Below are 18803 nucleotides of genomic sequence, written 5' to 3'. Positions count from 1 at the left end.
GCATGTGAACACACAGTCCACTGATAACTAAAAACTGAGCTATATCATCTCAAATAAGTAATTTACTATGTGCTGTCTGTTTTACTTCATTTGAATATTTGGCCCAAAGCAGAATTATCAGCATTCAGAAAGGTCACTGAAGTGTTTTCCAAATCATTTTACTTCAGTGTAAATCATAAGTCCATAGACTGTGTGTCTCACACTTTGTTTCCTATCCCATTGATCCAGCCTTGACATCTGTTACTGGGCTCTTCTCATATTAAAATATATTGGGTTTTAAGAGCCAGCATCTTCATTTTGGCCTTCACCCAAAAACCCCTTGCAACATTAGTTTTCCATCAATTCATCCCTTTGGATTAGATCACACTATCAAATTTTGTCTGACTAAATTGTGTCTTTCATAAACAGAGCTGAGAGGATAAGCCAAACAAAGGGCAAAATGTTAATAGTCTGTTGTGATGCCAGAGGCCAGAGTGCTTGCACTTGCTTTGTGATTTGGCTCATTATGTTCCTGTTGTCGTTTTAAGGGTTTCTTGTTTACGTGTGGGTACAGCCCACGTCCACTATCACGGCGCATTAATTAGTGTGAAGAGTCATGAGTTGCATGTTGTGACTTGATAGTTCCCATATCCTGGTGGAGCTGCCCCAGGAAATGGAAGGAGAAGAGAGAAGTGAGGAGCTGGGCTTCTGGAAAGGGTGGCTGAGGGGACCCTACAAACTTCACCTAGAACTGTTCTGAATCCTGTAGTTTTTCATCACCTCCTTGCCATTTCAGAGGTCAAGCCCCCCCTCTGCCCCTATTCGCAGGACCCAGAAGCTCAGCCAGCACTAATACCCTGGTGCCCACCCACCATAGCCCCTGAAGTGGAATAGTGAGCCCACATTCATGTGGGACCTTTGTGTCTCCAGTCTTGGATAAAGCAGTTTGGCCTTAGACAGACCAGGAGTGATTTGCATACCCTCCCGCATTTTATTCGCCTTGGTCATTTGAGAGCTACATTTATAAGAGGTATAACTCTTTTCTTTTCAGAAAGTCTGACATTCGAAAAGAGAGCATGTTGTAGTGAGGCTGACACTATAATATTCTTCAGCCTGTCACTTGTGGCGGGGTGTCACATTATACACAGAGGCTCATAATGTGGTCTAAGAAGTATTTTCATGTATATTAGGAAAAATTTCTAATAACTTCATTCTACCTCTAAATTCATGGGTAATTTTGCCTTGGATGAATCATCAGTGAAATAGCACAATCAATGAACAATGAAACTATTGAATAAATAACACAGTTAGTGAAGAAAATAAAACCAAAATATAAGGGAAGTCCATGAAAGAGCATTTAGCAAACAAGGGCATAGTGGAAGAAAGCTCGAATTTTCCAGTTAGATCTAACTTTGGATCCAGCTGGATCACAGACTAGCTTTTGACCATAGACCAGGTACTTAAATTTCTCCGAGTGTTGCTGCAATGGATATTTCTCTGATTGCTCTGAGACAAATGCGTCAACACATAAAAAGCTCAGGTATGTATTGGACAAATGTGAATTCTCTTTTAAAAGTCAAGTAATGAATTTAATGTACTTAGATATCACTGTGGGTTCTGTTCATGAATTAAGACTGCACAAAGGGTCAACTGGCCTCTGGTCAACAGAGCCAGGACTGACTATCAGCTCCTTTGTGCCAGGGATGGAGAGACAGAACAGATGGCCAAAGCTGAGGCCAAAACTTGAGACTCCAGTCACTTAAAGAGGTATTGCCTCTTGTAAAAAGGGCTTTATGCAGTGTGGAATCCTTTGGGATTTGCTCTCCGGCAAGGACACCTCCAGACATCTGTCTTGATGGGGCTAGAGAAGTAGACAGTGGTTGAACTGTCACACAAATATGTAAGCAATTACACGTTATGCAAAAGTATTGGTACTGGCGCCAGAGGATGGAGTGTCACCTAGGGACCCTGGAGCTAGTCTAGAGGGATAATGAAGGATCTTCTCTGCCAGTGACATATGCTCTGCAGGATGGACGGGGACTGACCAGGACAGCAGATAGAAAGATTGTGAAGCAAGGGTTGCATGTGAACATACTTGAGTTGAAAGAACTGGATAATGAGGAACAAAGTGGATCTCTTGTGACGTGGAATGGGTTTGAACAAGTGGGCTGGAGCCATTTTATAAAAAGACTTGTCAAAAGAAAGTGCTGTTTATCCTAAGAGGGATGGGAAATGATTAAGAAGCATCCATTCTGCGGTGACATAAATAAATAAAAATTTGGGAGAGTTCCTTCTGTGACACAACAGGTTAAGGATCTGTGTTGTCTCTGAGTTGGCGCAGGTTTGATCCCTGGCCCGGCACAGTGGGTTAAGGATCCGGTGTTGCTGCAGCTGTGGCATAGGTTGCAGCTGCAACTCAGATTTGATACTTGGCCCAGGAACTCCATATGCCGCAGGTGCAGCCAAAAGTGAAAAAAGTAATCCATACTTACATACACACATACATAAAAATTTTTGAAAAAACACCTGGGAAACATTTATCAGTCAGTGTTCTCCGGAGACACAGAAGCAGCAGGATTCTGATATAAGGGATTGACTCACATAGTTATGGAGGCTGAGAAGTCCCACAATCTGCCCTCTGCCAGCTGGAGACGTGAAAAGGAAAGCTGAGGATGTGATCCAGTCCATGTCCAAGGCTCTGAGAACCAGGGAGGCAGATGGTGTAGATTCCAGTTCAGTTCTGAAGGCCTGAGAAGCAAGACTACCGAGGGCAGTAGAAAACGGAGGCCCCGGCTCAACTGTCATACAGGAAGATGAAGGGTGAATCCTTCTTCCTCGGCCTCTTGTTCAGGCCCTCGGTGGATCAGATGGTGCCCACCCACCCAGGAGAGAGCCAGCTGCTTTACCGTGACCACAGAATCCAGTGTCAATCTCCTCCAGGCACACTTGGAAATCATGTTCAGTCTGGGCACCCCATGGCCAGTCAGGACAACACATAAAATTAACCACCACAAACCCTTTAGAGGATAGATGGTAGCAGGCTATAGGGGTTGCGGGGGTGGCCACTAGTGGCTGTGGAAGTGGCCCAGGTGAGAAGTGACAGAAGCTCATCTCTGGAAGTGATGATGAATTTGGAGAGAAGAGTGTGGATTTAAGAGAGATGCGGGTGTAGAAAGAGCAGTGTAGACAGGGCTTGTTGATGGTGTGGTGGGGATAGGGAAGAAGGCTTTACCTGAGAAAGAGAATGGCTTCTCAGTTTCCGTTTTGACCCCTGGAGAAGGACCACCCACTGGGCAAAGTTTAGAGCAAAATGATTAATGTGCAACTGCGTTTATTATACTTTTCTAGCTGCTCAAAACTCCTTGCCGCCAATAATGACATTTTGGAATATTTTGATTAAATTATTTAAATGTAAAATAGTTCTACCTTCTCTAACGAAGGCTGAATGAAACTGCCCTTTGAAAACTGGGCCATGGGATGTAATGGGGCCATCAGCCACGTTACATCCAACACTTGCAGACATTGTGTGTTTAACACCACACCAAGGTCATGTAAGGTCACTGTGGCAGGCTCTTCTTATAACACAGCAACTCAAGGTCAGCGCCCTGTGCCCACACAGAGCCTGGATCCAGGATGTCAGGGGCACTGGGTATCCAGTCTCCTGACCCCTGGTCCCCTGCTCATGCCACCAGCCCTCAGAACCCTCTGCTCAGGCTTTCAGAGATGTGCTCCTGCCCCACCCCCCAGCAGTGCTTGCCCCCATCTCCATCACCAAGGCCAATGGCCCCTGGATCTCCCTTCTGTGATGGGCTAAGCTTTCTAAGACTGGAACTGCTAACACCAGAATCTCCGGAGGGGCTCATTTAAATGTAGATTCCTTCAGAACCTAAGTTCTCACAAGTTCCCTAGGTGACCCCTAGGCTCTAACAATAAAGCCTAATTCGTTACCCCTCCCAGGCATAGACCCTCTCAGGAGGGGAGAATAACACTGCAGTGTTGGGTTCCAAAAAGCACAGCACAGCCAAGGCAGCTCAGTGTCCCAATTCTTGTGCACCATCGCCTGCAAGGCTTCTGGCCCCTAGGACTCAGGACCTCTCTCTCTCTTGTTTTCTGCAACATTTCACTGTTATATTAGTGAGCAATTAATTCTCTTCTCCCTATTTCTACTTGACAGCTTTACAGAAGGCAATCAGACGTCATAGGCTTTGTGTTCATTATATACAGTTGAAGGTTTGAAGATTGAAAAATTGATTTTTATGGAAAATATGTGTATGATTGTGTGTATTTTTATCTGTATCTGTATGTTATGTATGTCTGTGTGGGCATGCTTGGGTGTATCAGTATGTTTGTACATTACATATGCATGTGTTTGTGTGTCTCTGTATATTGGGTGAACTGTATACATAATGTATTTGTGTCCTTGCGTGCACACGTGTGTGTGATGTGTGTTTGCATGTGTACATAGGCATATGTGTGTCTTTGTATGTGTGTGCATGCTTGCACAAAGCTCCTTCCAACAGATGCACAGTAATCCTCCACTCTGCCCTGGGGGATGACCAGCGAGTGCAGGTGGCACACTCTGCCTTCTCTGCAGAAGTCCCTTTCATGCACTGGAACCCAGAAATGCTGTTCCCAAGCTCTGCAAAGCTCTCAGGTTTCCATCTCTAATTCCCGAGCTGCATTGCAGCATCACGCCGTGATAAGCACCTGAATCCCCAGGAAGCGGGATAAAACACAGGGGCTGCCTTGTGTTGAGCAGAGTCTGAGACTCTGCGTTTCTCCCTAGCTCCCTGAGCGTACCAGTGCTGCGAGTCTCATGACTGCCTTGACTCATGAGGTCCTGGAATGTACAACACAGAGGCTGGTCAAATGTGTGAGATCAGAGTTCAGACCTAACCACCACAGAGGAAGCATTGGATGCTGCTTTGTCCAGGAACCTTGGGCAACTGTTCCTAGTTATGACTTATAGAATATCTTCTCTCTTTCCAGTTCCACAGTGGACCTTTTGGTATGTCACACCTCATTATTCCGAGAAGATCAGCCACCAGACCTTAGACGTGCTCGAGCCTGAGAAGGTGGTGTGGAGATAGGCAGCCAGAGGCTGGGTCATCTCCATTTCCTTTGAGCAGTTATTTCATTGTTTTCTGATAGTGGCTACCTATTTGTTTTTCTCCCAGTAGGTTTCTACGAATCGGCATCCCACTTCAAACATAAAGAACAGACATTAGAATTCCTCCCTTTGAATGCATCCCAGTGTGTTTTGTGTCCCAGAGCCCCACAAGAAGCCTCAGGAATACTCATTATAACTCAAAGGAAACAAACATTGTCCATCTTTTCAGACTTAGGATTTGAGTGCTTTAGGTACTTCAGTTAGGAGGATGGACGGAAGGTAAGCACATCGCTGGACATTTATCCTCCGATACTGGAGGTACCCCCTGCAATTTAAGAGACCTGTTTTAATTTGCTCTCTGTGGGTCTGATCTTCATGTGAGAACAGTTATGAAACCTCACTGAAATGCCAGGTTTCTTTATGGTTAAGTGGTTGGGATGATAAGACTGTATTTACTAACGTCTTCCTGCATATCCCCTGGCTTCATTTTCACCCACATTATTAACGTGACTTGAAAATTGTATGGACTGCTTAGTGAAACACTAGCATTTCCTATTATATATTTTACTCAGTCTATTGCGTTCTCCTTTGTAACAACAAGCATGACATACGTTTCTCTTCCTCATCTTTGCCTACCTAACAATTCAGAGAAAAGGCCTTCTCTTCTCACCTTGCCTGCTATTTTATGCCAAGAAAGTTACTGCAGGATAAACCTCAATCTTCTCCATTGGAAGGGAGTAGAGCCCCGATTATTTGACCTCAACTTGTAGGCATACCATCCTTTATACGATGCCAGCCTTGGGGCCTTTGCACTTGCTCTTTCTACTGCCTAGAATTTTTCCTAAAATTGGTACCTCCCCCTACCCCCCCACACACACACTCACACTCACTTTCTCTCCATCACACTGTAGCCCCACTGTCCAGTAAACCTCTCCAGTGATGGGACTGTACTATATTTGCATTGTCCAGGATGGTCATCAGTAGCCACAAGTGGCTCTTGAGCTCTTGATGTGGCTCGTGCAACTGATGAACTAGATTTTTTGTTTGACTTATCCTCATTAATTTAAATGTAGGAGTTCACTTTGTGGTGCAGCAGAAACGAATCCGACTAGGAAACATGAGGTTGCAGGTTCAATCCCTGGCCTTGTTCAGTGGGTTAAGGAAGGATCTAGCATTGCCATGAGTTTTGGTGTAGGTCACAGACGCAGCTCGGATCTGGCGATGCTGTGGCTGTGGTGTAGGCCGGCAGCTACAGCTCCGATTAGACCACTAGCCTGGGAACCTCCATATGCCATGGGTGCAGCCCTAAAAAGACAAAAATAAATAAATAGATAAATAAATGTAAACAGCCACATACAGCAACTGGCTGCCATATTGGACAGTGCAGCTTTAATATATCAAAACTGTTTCACCTCTTCATATCCCTTATCTCTAACTGAAATGACCTTCTTCATATAATGTACCTTGCTTATCCGCTGTCTCTTCATGCCACAATGGCCTTTGTGTTAACTGCTGGGTATCCACTGCTCAGGGTAGGGACTGAAATGCACTAAATCCTTCATGAGTTTTTGTTAACTTAACTTAAAATTAATAAATGCACCTTAAGAGCACCTTGATCTTTTTAAACACTGTTCCAAAGCTCTTGGTTTCTAATGATATTGTTTTCCAATACAAAATCCAGGCGTTAAACTCTGGGGGTTGTATTGTAAACCTAAACTGAAATCAAGTTGACTCCTTACAGAGTTGATTTTATGACACTCAGCTCAACACTTGACATTCATCCTAATCAGCTGTGTCTCCGTGGAGTATCCGTCTGTCTTTCCATTTTGTCGAGATAGATCTAGAGTCTGCCCTTCCCAATTCCAACGTGTTTTCATATTTGGCGAACGTGGATTCTGTTCCTCTGTCCTACTTGTGGCTTATGGTTCTAGCCAAGCCTTGTAGAATGTGGACGCTTAGGATTCTGATGCCAGATATGTGTTGTCTTTGGACATAGGTTTTTGTTGAAATAAAGTCAAGTCTTTGGCTATTTTTGGAGGACAAAAGGCCAGACCTTCCTTATTATAAGGAATTGCTCCCAAAGCTTGATTTTTATTTCCTTTGTTTAGCAGTATGCTCATAGTAGCTTTAAAAATAATCACGAAAGTATCTTACAGTTCCTTCTCATTCATGTACAGATATTAAAAGGCTCTGCCTATTGAATTTCTTCTTAGCTGAGATAATTGTGCATTATCTTACCTACCCCAGAAAATGACATATGTGAATGTGTGTGAATTTGCTAGGGAAAAGATGAAGTAATGTTAAGGAAAAAATTCAACATACTAAGTAAAGTCAAAAAGAAAAAGGTAAGTATCATCTGATATCACTACTATGTGGAATCTAAAATATGACACAAATGAGCTTATTTACAAAATGGAAACAGACTCCCAGACATAGAGAACAGACTTAATGGTTACCAAAGGGGAAAGAGGGTAAGGGAGGGATAAATTAAGTTTAGGATAAGCAGATACAAACTGTTATGTACAAAATAGATAAACAACAAGGATCTGCTGTGTAGCACCGGGAAGTATATTCAATATCCTATAATAAACTGTAGTGGGAAAGAATACGAAAATGAATATGTATGTAAAAGTGAATCACTTTGCTGTACATCAGAAGCTAAAACACTGTAGGGGTTCCCTTGTGGCTCAGTGGGTCAAGGATCTGACATTGTCACTGCTGTGGTTCTGATTACTGCTCTGGTGCAGGTTCCATCCCTGGTCCAGGAACTTCTGGCAAAAAGAAAGAAAGAGGAGTTCCTGTCGTGTCACAGTGGTTAACAACTCTAACTAGGGACCATGAGGTTGCGGGTTCGATCCCTAGCCGCCCTCAGTGGGTTAAGGACCTGGCGTTGCCATGAGCTGTGGTGTAGATCGCAGACGCGGCTCGGATTTCGCGTTGCTATGGCTGTGGCTACAGCTCTGATTAGACCCCTAGCTTGGGAACATCCATATGCCACAGGTGTGGCCCTAGAAAAGACGAAAGGAAAAAAAAAGACAGACAGACAGACATTGTAAATTTACTATCCTTCAATAAAATAAATAAATAAAATGAAAAGAAAAAATGAAAAATATCCCTTTACCCAAGCATACCTGGTTTCATTTTTGCTCACTCCTTATAAATTCTCTCCAAATGTGTACATCACACATGTATAATGCACATTCTATTTTGTGTGTTTTCACACAATATTCTAAGTAGATCAACAAGGTTTAATAATTATTTTATCGAATGGCTATATTCTAACGTCTGGCTACAAAAGCATTCATTCAGCTAGTCCCTTTCCACTGGGTATTTAGTGGATGCCAGTGTTAGCTCATTAGAAGTAACATTCCAGTGAAACTTATCTCAAATAGAACCAGATGGAACACGTGTATGAGTCCTTCATAGATGTGGTGAATTTTGCCCTGCTCCTTGGCAAAGGATGAAACCAGTTTATAACACATTCAGGTGGGGTATGACTGCTGATTTATAACAAAAGTGCTTCTCTTATTTTCCTAATTTGGACTAGCTTTGACAGCAGTATTGATAACAACAGTAGCAACAATAGCAGCTATATTCTGGAGATATGTTATGTGACAGGCATTATATTAAGTGCTTTAGAAACATCATTTATTGTGGTTAAAATGTGAATGCTGGAGACAGACTTCACAGGGGCCAAATCCAGATGCCACCACCTAACCTCTCATTGGCTCCATTCCCTCCTCTCAAACAGTTCTCAGGGTCCCTGTGGGTATCAAGTGAGTTAATATAGTAGAGAGCCTAGGTAAGCACCAGATAATGCTGGTTAGGAGGGTTTTATGAACCCATGTGACAGATGATAAAACTGAGAGAGAAGTGTACAGCCTGAGGTCCCACAGCTAGCAAATTGTGCTGGAGTTCCATTTGCAGACACCCCTTCCCAAAGATTCTAACCACAGAGACCTTCTCTGACTGAAATCCTCAACCAGGTCCCAATGCAAGGACCACCACCGCCATCCAAGAAACGTTGCTGTGGCCACGGAGTTAAAGCAAGGCCGAACCAGGTCCAGAAATGAGACTGTAAGGTCCCCATTGTTCCCAGGAAAAGCCATGACATCATTCATTGTTTCCAAGCAATGATAAAGCTGGGTCTTCTATGCCCTTTTCTTCATCCTTGAGATCTGAAGGTCATTCCCATTCTGTGTGCAAGTGTCCCAGCACTTGCGAAATCCCTGCCCCCTAGATTATAAAGGCCTAGTGGGCAGAATCCGAGGTCTCATCCAGGACCCTTGCCTCAGGAAGTTCTCTCTAAACGCTGACCTGAATTTCTCCTAAACATTAGCATAAACATTTTCAGTTATGTCTTAATGTGCTCTGTTCATAACTGCTTAGTCAATTATTTTTATTAGCATAACATTCCTTTGAAGCATAATGATGTTGGAAAAACAGAAACAATGTAAGCACATTTTCTCAGCTATGGCTGATTGCTGCTGTTTTCCCTCTGTTTTGGTTTTTTTTTTTTTTTTAACTTCCTTTGCAGATTTGATGAATTAATTGTAAATTTTCCAAGGGACCTAACATGAACTGATGATCTTTGTCTTTTATCCTGTAACGTTTAGTTTCTGTTCTCGTCCCAGGGACTATCCATTGAGACCAAAGTTTGAATACTGCCAAGGGCTCATAAAATTGCTGATATAACCTCCTTTCTCCAGAGAACCCAACTTCACTTTTCATAATGAATTAATGCCTTCTTTCTCCCCTGATCGTTTCGCTCCAATAGCTGTTCGTGGAGACCATTGATGTCAACGGCAAAACTCTCGAGGGGCCGGTCCCTCTGGAAGTCATCGTGATTGATCAGAATGACAACAGACCCATCTTCCGGGAAGGCCCCTACGTTGGCCACGTCATGGAAGGGTCGCCTACAGGTATGTTCAGTTGGCTTGTCATTAGCATAATGTGATGAGAGGTGGCCTACTGCGCCTTTTGGGGATTCTGGAGTCTTTTATTGCCGCTCTGACTTTTTACTGGTGTGCATCAACATTCAACTTTGACTTCCCTGGAGACGCAGGCGCTGGAAAGCCACAACCCAGAGCATGACTGGGGTGTGGCAGCCCCGAACATGTCTACCCTTGTGTCCACAGGGGCTCCTTCATGGGTGACAGATATCCAAGTCCCTGATGTATGGCTGATGTTGGACACCATGCAAATATGCAGCTCACCCTCGTGAGGGCCGCAGGCTGAGCTTGGTGGCACAGTGTGTCTTGGGAGAAAATTAAGCCTCCCCACTGCAGTCTCCTCAGTTATTTCGTTTCATAATTGCCGTTTACTAAGAACCACTTTGGGGACATGGGTGGGACTTTTTTCTCTTTACCTTAGAAGCGGCGCACAGAGAAACCTTTCGTCTTCAGCCAGGGGGCCAAAGGCAAGCCATTCTCCTTCCCTGTCTGGCAATACAAGCGCCTACTGTGACAGAAATCACTCAAGGTTGCTACTGAACTCTTGTTATCTTTTGCCCGCTTTGAACCTCTCTATCAGGGAAGGTTTTAGAATTGAGAACTCCCTGTTTTGGCCCATGGATACTAATTAAAGCAATCCGTGACCAGCAGCAGAAGTCAGTCCTGGGTATAACGCTTGAGAAACTGAAGAGCAAAGCAGAAAAATCTCTATTGTAAGACTGAACTTTGATTTTAAGCTCTTGAATGCACTCGAGTGAAAACATGCCACATTAAGAGTATCACTGTTGCTGTGTCTAGATTATGCCCAAACAATTGTTGGAAGCAAAGGAGTTATTCCTTAGGCTGGACAGGAGATGAAAGCTTGAGAATTGCTTTGACTGGTTCTTTTTCCCCCTTTGCTGAATTGATGGGATGTATCAATAACGTGCAGATACATGAGGCTCTGGAAGCGTTGTCATGGCAACCTGCCTAGGCGACCAGGTGAATAATTGTATGCAAGGTGCCTAAAACCTCCCTTCAGCTTCAAGATGCTGGGCCTCTGTGCCCTTCATCAGAGAGATCCCCACAGGCAGGAGCGACCCACTCCCCTCTGACATTAGAATGCTGTCTGTAAAAAGGAGGGGGCATTGGTGTCAGAGGCCTGGGGAAATGCAGATTGACCAGGGCTGGGTCAGGTCACTTCAGGGCGGACCCTCCCAGTGGCAAGGCCCAGTAGGCTGCTTTTGATGGAGAGCGGGCTTCCGATGAGACACACCCTGGAATTTGGGTCTGATGTTGACAGAAATATTCTGAAATAAGCTGATGTACAGAACAAGCTAGGGGAATGGGTGGGGAAAGCTATTAAAGAGCCTGGAATTGGAGCAGAGCAGGAAAATGATTCCCGGTTTCCATCTGTGGTACCCAGGCCCTGTGTGTGAGTGACTGGAATTGGAGATGGGCCAGAGAAGTGTTCTAAATGTAAATGACAGTTGTTACATCCGAGGTGGCTTGTGAGCATGTGCGTGTCTTTGTATATTATGTGTGTATATGATTAGACGATGTCCAATTTCTCTCCCACTGCGCCCCTCTTTAAAGTCTCAGAAAGAATTTCAAATTTTATTGCTTTATATACATGTCATATTTCCAAAGAAAAATGGAATCCTTTATGCTCACTGAATTTCTTAAAGCACAAAGCAATTCGGTTAGGGTAGACGCATATCCAGCAAAACATAAACCACCTCAAACTTTTATTTATGATTGGTTTTTTCCTATAAAAATACATAAAGCCCTGGATATGTGTGCAGAGTAATTTCTTCCAGTCATGCAGAATTTGGCCTGAGTCATTGTTTTCTTTCTCAGCTCCCTCTGGGTTAGGCTGTAAAGCAGGCATTGAAATGGAGTCAGTTAAATTTGGGGTCAAGAATGTGGAAATGTTGTGGAAAACTTTTAGAAGAGCAAACACTTAGATTGACTTAGCATCCTCTGAGAGAGCCCAGGCGCATGGTCCCCGAAGCATCCGTGAGGACAGTGAGAAGCTGAGCAAGAAGGTGGTACCCCTTTTCCAACCCCTTTCCCAACCCGAGCCACTTGTAAGTCATCGCAACAAATGCCGACCGGCTAGAGAAACGACCCCCTCTTCTGTTTCCGCCACGCCCTGCTGGTTTGGGGCTTATGGAATCCTTCGTGTTTTAGACATCGAACCATTTCCATTTCACAGAGGGGGATGCCGAACCCAGAAAGAGCACGCTGAATTGCCCATTTCGCACACATGCCAGGTGGGGCGGGGTCCGTGTTCAGGACTCAGCCTGTAGCATCAGCCTTTCAATCATGTGCTCTTTCAACTGCCCCACAAACTTCCCAGTGAGAACAGCCAGTGAATGATCTTGACATTTAGGGGGGCACTTGCTGTGTCCCGAGAGCTTTCTGTCACTGTGTCATTTCCTCCACGCTACCTTGAGGGGTGGCTACCCCTCTCGCCATCATACAGATGAGACAACTGCGACCCACAGAGGTCTGGGAACTCGTCCGAGGGTGGTGGACAAGCTAGAGTCAGTGTCCGCCTCGTGCCCCAGGCTCTTTCCCAGGCACCACGTTGGACTTGGCCGTCTTCTCTCACACGGACTCTTAGCCAGTGCAGCTGAAGGGAAGTATTTCTGCAGCCCTGCCAGTTGAACTCCTCCTGCCAGAAGATGGCCAGCTCTTCTGTCGACACCGCCATTGGCTCCTTGAGTCCGTTTTCTCTTACTGTGAGCTGTTGCTCAGTGTCGGGGGTTACATGGCATCAAACGTGGGGGACCTTGCCATTACTCACATCGCTTTCTTTTACATCCACATAACCAGAGCCAGCTTCAGGGGGAGGCACCTCGAGGGACCCCAGGCTCTGAAGGGCTCCATGCTCGGTTTATTGCTCCGCTGCCACCATCTTAAACAATTCCGAGTAATTGTTCAAAAGAGTCCCTGCACCTTCACTTTGCACTGCACCCCCCAAATTATGTAGTTGGTTCTGTGCATGATCTCGGGACCCAGAGCCGGGTTCGATGCCGTGCTTAGCTCTTTAACAAGGTGAGACATTACTGCACCTTCTAGAAGCCTTAGTCACCTTGTCTATAGGTGGGGTCGGTTTAGAACAGTACCTCCCCTAAGAAACTATATGCAGCGATTAAATGAAGCAACTTGCTTCTCTCAGTGTTGGGACGTAAATAATTGTCCAAGAAATGCCGAGGTATTGTTAATGCTACAATTATTCTTAGTATTCTGGCAGCCTAGCCTTTAGGGAAGGGAAGGCAAAGAGACATGCAGTGCGTGTGAAGGAACATCCATCTCCCAGTGAACCCAGCATCATTTTCACGTTGCAGTGGACCCGGATGCCGTCAGCACCCATCCATCACCCGAGGAAGGTCACCCATATCTGTCTGTATGTGCAGACAGGAGGCCTTTTCTAGCTGCTCAGCACTAAACTCCAGGGTGTTATTTTTGGGAATCATTACTAGATGAAGGAAGACCATCTGAGAATAATAGTCTTTGAACTTTGCAGATTCTGGACTGTTTCTCTTGGGAAGTCTCAAGACATTGATTTGTGGTACCTGAGTCCAGGGCCTTGGCTGCTCCTGGGAGTGAACCCAAACTCTGTGTGAGTCTGATATTTTCTGAAAGCCCAGTGCATGCCCAGACCTCATGAGCAGGGGCAAGGTAGAGGCTGGGACCCTTGAGATTCCTGGAGGACACACGCCCCAGGGCCCCACAGTGCTTGCTGGCACCAGCTCCTCAGTGTTTTGCCACCAGTGAGTGGTCCTCTGGGCACCTTTGAGAAGGGCTAACTTGAGGAGTGGTGTGCAGGGCTTCCAGAAACAGACCCTGAAAGGAGGACCGAAGGTGGGTGGTTTACCTGGCAGGTATGGGTTATGAGTGGGGTGTGGGGAGTGCTACAGGAAAGGGACACCGGCCTATGGGAGGGGACACAGCAAGCCAGCTACCAGGGTAAGCAATTCTGAGCCTGATCGCAGGGTTCTGGGAAATGACGTAACACACATATATTGGCATTGCCCCAGCCTAATCCAGGGAGCTGTGCTCTCCATCCCCCAAGCCCAGCAGACATGGGTTAAGACCTCTCCCCGGGGGGCTAATTCCTGGGCACTTTTGGTCACCTGGGACCAGGAGCAGAGCTTCAGCAAGCTGGGTTCCAGCAGCTCGGGGGCAGCTTTCCAGCAAGATAAAGGAGCTGGCTCTTGGGGTGGGCTCAGCTCTGCCCTGGCCTCCAGGCTCTTGGCCATCCCGTGTGTCAGCAGGGGCAGCCGAGGAAAGGGCACCCACCCCCTAGACAGGTGGGGTCACTTTGAGATACATCAGGGGAGGGAGGTAGTGGGAAAAAAAAATCTTAGTCCCCAAGCTGTATGACAGAAAGATGAAGGTGATATTGACCTGCCTCTTTAGAGAGGACAGGACCTAGAGGTGTGTGCTGTGAGTCCTGAGAGATACCCATTGCTCAGCTGTGTGCTGACAGAGACTGTTGAAGACAAGCAGAGATTAGCAGCTAACTCCTCATCTTCTAACTTCTGAGAGCCTGAGGACTCGTGCCCTTTCTTGCTCCCTTTATTTTTTTTCCATCCAACATCTTAATTGAGCACCTGCTCTGTGCCAGCGCTACACTCTTCTAAGCTCTGAGGGCCCAGCTGTGGGCCTGCTACACGCTCCTCATTCCCTCCTGGTCCGCAGAGCTGAGCAGGGAGACGAGCAACAAATCAATCAGCCCTGAAGCTGGTGATGCAGCCGCGGGGACCACTCTCCAAGGAGGGGCGGGAAGCCAGCCTCCCTGAAGAGGTGATGGGAGCAGAGTTTTGTCTTTTCTTTTTCCTCTGAGATCCACCCGAGTCTCTGCTCCTCACGTTTCAGTCACTTTAATTTTTAAACAGGTCCTACCATGTCAGACATGAGGGAACAAACAGGGCACGTGGCTCTGAGGATAAATGGCTGTGCTGGAAGCTGAGCTTTGCTTGACAGTTGCTGTTTTCTGAAACAACTTGGGCTCGATAAAGACGGTTTTGATGTCCGAGAGCTGGTCTTTGAGGTCTAGCTCAGCACGAATCCTCCTTTCGTTGGTATGCCCTGGTGGTGGCGTCCCTTTTCTAATCACCTGTTTACTTGTTGCGGTAACTGCGAGTGGCCTTTTGGTCCATCCACCAGCAGTCCAGTTTTTCTCTGCCGGTGTTGAGGCTTTCACATCCAAGGTTCTTGCATTCTCCACTGTCCCAGCCAATCCCGTGGGCTTCTGGAATATCAGGCGCAGGGCTATTTTGTTTTTTTTCAAGTCGACAAATTTCTTTTAAAAATAAAGCCGTTCCACTTTTTCTCCAGCCTTTTAAAAGTGAAAATGGACCAAGTGCTCTCCAGTTTCACCATCCAGGCAAACCACAGTTGCCACCTCGGGTGGCATAATTCTAGGGCTCTCCCTGGGCACCTCCACACACAGGGACGCACACACAATTTCACAGAAATGGAGCTCTGCAGGTTCTTCTTATCTCATTTTCTTCGCTCTGCAGGGTCCTATGGACATTTTTGGAAATCAGTAAATATCAAGCGTCGTCGTTGTTTTAAACAGCTACCATTGTCTTGTTAGCCAATCCCCTATTGACTTAAGTTGTTTTCACTTTTCCCTACTCACAGTCAGTGCTACTGAGGAGAGCATGTCTCTTCCTACTTGTGTGACAATTCTTCAGCATAGATATGAAAGTAGGATTGATGGGGGTAGAGGATATACCCCTTGATGTATATTGGGTGATGCTTCTAATCAGGGAGTCGAATTTGTGTCTTGGCTGAGCTCCTGCATGAGGGCATAACAGCGGCCTTTCTTTTCATAGATGAACAGACTTATGGACATCTATTTATTTATTTGTTTTTCTGGATCGTACCCATCATCTCAACGTTTTCGTGGTCATTTTACGAGCTGTGTCTGTAGCCTGTGAACTGCCTTGTTCTAAACGCCTCCCTGGATTCTTTGGTTGAGGAAGAGAACTGAAACTGTGGATTCTGCTCTCTTTCCTGAAGTCATCATTGGACTCTTAGCTGAAGAAAGTTGCCCACGAACATGCTGTAGCGTTGTTTGGATTGGATTAGGCAGCCCTTGAATTATGGTAAAAATCGCTCCCATGCAGTTGACCATAAAACAACATTTATGAAACAATTGCATAGTCTAATCAGAGACATCCTCCCAAAGGGAAAATTCCAGAAATAAAGTGTGTCAAAAGTATTGAGTTATGTGAACTTTGCTACCTATTCAACAAACAATCTCCACCCAGTTGCTCCTAACCGTGTCTGGGGCCCCCATGTGATGTCTTACAGGGCTTCAAACCAAGCCAGTCAGTAACCTGGTCATAGTCTAGTATGGTCCCTCCTTTATACCCCAGCCCCTCTGGGATGGACGCTACTGGGTATGTGAGACCCATTGCTCTTGGTCCACTAACACCTTCGAGAAGCCATAGGGTTTGGTGAGATCTGGGAGGATGGCTAGGAGCCTTTATGCTGTAAAAAGGATGCCCAACCAGTAAAACTCTGTGCTGGATCTTAAATGTAGGTAACTCTGAAAGTAGCTCTTATTTTTATCATGGCCCTCTTTCCACCTAAACTGGCTTATGAGTCCCTGGGGCTAGAGACCAGTTCAAGAAACAGACACATCATGTTGTTTTTGAATCAGTCTTCTCTCTAACCATGAAGCCTTTGTTCCTTCTTTGTCATCTTCCCTCTACCTGTTATGTTACCCATCCTTATAGTCATTCATGTCAGATGTCTCAGTACGGTGGATAACCCACGGAACTGGAGAGACAGGGCTCCCATGCTTGTGGAGGTTACATCTTTGTAAAAATCAATGCTTGGTAGCTGCCCCACTAATTTGATGGATGTATTTTAGCTTCAGGCTGGGAGTCAGCCCTCCATTTCTCCCCATTTGGGAGAGGAGGCTAACATCAACTATTGAAAAATAAAATATAATTTAATTAGTTTAATTAAAACTAATAGTTTCAAGTGGAAGGAAGGTCAAGAGATATTGGCAGCTTCAGAAGCTTAGTGATCATTCTACAACATTTTGAAAGAATAAATCTGACAGGAGTTTCCAGTCAGAATGGAAATTGGGTAACTCTTGAGCAGCTACAAACTAAAAATGAAAATATCTTTGAGTTGTTAGGGCACAGAGCACAGTGGACACCAGTGCCACTGAAATCTGATGCCTAAGGATCGGCTCTGAATAGTCCAGGAGTTCTTCGTGTCACAGATGAAAACAACAGAGTGGTAGATCTGCAATGACATTAAACATTTATAATTTCAGGGAAACCCTCATTTCAAATCAGTTCCTGATGATGCTTTATTCAGCAAGATCATTCAAAGAATATTGGGCAGCATCAGTGCACCAGAGTCTGTGTTCTAGGGGTTGTCTGACTGATTCAAAAAGACCAGTTAGCTCTCTGCTCTTAAGACATTTGCATTTTACTGGGAGGAGAAGATAATTAACAATGAGTGGGATAAACAAGGTAATTGAAGTCTTTTGAACTGAATGGAATGAGGTAATGTGATCGGGTGACAGTAAGGTCAAGGAGACCTCTCTAAGGTGACATTTAAGCTGAGACCAGTGAGAATACAGGAGCCACAGTGTCAGGGGAGGGTCCAAGCAGAGGGATCAGAAAATGCAAAGGTCTGAGGCGGGAGTGACCGATGGCAGCACAAAGCAGAGGCCATAAAGGTGGGAGAATGTTAGCAAGACAAAGGGCGCCAGGTGACTTCCAGGGGACAGGCCAGCAAAAGTCAGCAAACTGGGAGCCATGGGCCACATCGGTCCCATTGCCTTTTTTTTTTTTTTTAAAGTAAAGTTAATAAAGTTTTATTGAAATACACACATGTCCATTCATTTAAGCATTGACTATGGCTGTTTTCACATGATGCTCTGAGAGTTGTGTAGTTGGGACAGAGACGGTATTGCCCATAAAGACACAAAGCCAAAAATACATACTACCTAGATACATACGAACACACACATATATATATGTGTGTTTAGGTACATATATATTAAAAATATATAAATACCTAAATATATGTACATAAACTATATATTTGTATATATTTAAAATATATTCTTTACCTGGCTAAAAGTTTGCAAAAAGTTTGCAAACAAACCCCTGCTCCGGGTCAGAGCTGCTTAAGTTTTGACTACATTTTAAATTTAGTAGGATGCTCTCTGATGGTTTTAAGCAGGAGAGTGGTAAAATCTGATTTTACTATTAAAAGAGGATTTGTGTTACTCATTGCAGAACCGAAGTAGGCAGCCAGGGCTATTTTGGCATTTCAGGCATGAGAGGACTGTGGCTTGGGCCGGGGTGGTGACAGCAGAAATGACAAGCAGAGGTCATGTGAGAGTTTCGTGGTAAGCCTGTGATGTATGAGGAAATAGGAAATATTGACTCATTTTTCTGGTGCTGGATTATTATAAACCGATGCCATAAGTCCATCTGGAATTACGGTAATATTACATACCTTAACAGGTTGATAAATTTTCCTCAAGTATGAACTGGGTTTACCCTCATTTTTCTTCTACGGAGTAAACTTAAGGCCTGGGGACCAGGTTGTCTTCTCTGCATCCTCGATTGTCAGCATTTAGCAGAGTTCCAGGCTTATGGTAGCCACTCAGTAAATTCCATTCCATGAACAAATGGCCCCAAATGGCAGAAAATATGAATCTTTATAAACTTCCCCTTATATTTGTTTTTTTAAAAATAAATGTTGTCTTTATTGGAAATGTATGC

The 18803-nt window shown here is 45.0% G+C and overlaps 1 protein-coding gene across 31 annotated transcripts in view; it reads left to right on the top strand.

Annotated features, from left to right (window-relative positions):
* The window catches only part of CDH13 (cadherin 13), a 1446594-nt gene that overhangs the window by 1052676 nt on the left and 375115 nt on the right, over positions 1 to 18803 (top strand). For 30 of the 31 annotated variants that reach the window (XR_014804745.1, XR_014804744.1, XM_084957934.1 and 27 more), the window contains 1 exon segment: positions 9867 to 10011. Coding sequence is in view for 29 of the 31 variants with exons in the window: in XM_084957934.1 (XP_084814060.1) it covers positions 9867 to 10011 (145 nt within the window). In the remaining 2 variants the exon portion in view is untranslated. 31 annotated transcript variants of the gene reach the window in all.

The sequence above is a fragment of the Sus scrofa genome, chromosome 6 (genome assembly GCF_054392235.1).
Source record: "Sus scrofa isolate SSC_HxYL_T2T_F1_AM1 chromosome 6, Sscrofa_HxYL_maternal_Yorkshire_Landrace_v2.0, whole genome shotgun sequence".
Lineage (NCBI taxonomy): Eukaryota > Metazoa > Chordata > Mammalia > Artiodactyla > Suidae > Sus > Sus scrofa.
The sequence above is the reverse complement of the archived record's forward strand: the minus strand, read 5'-3'. Positions and strand labels throughout refer to the sequence as shown.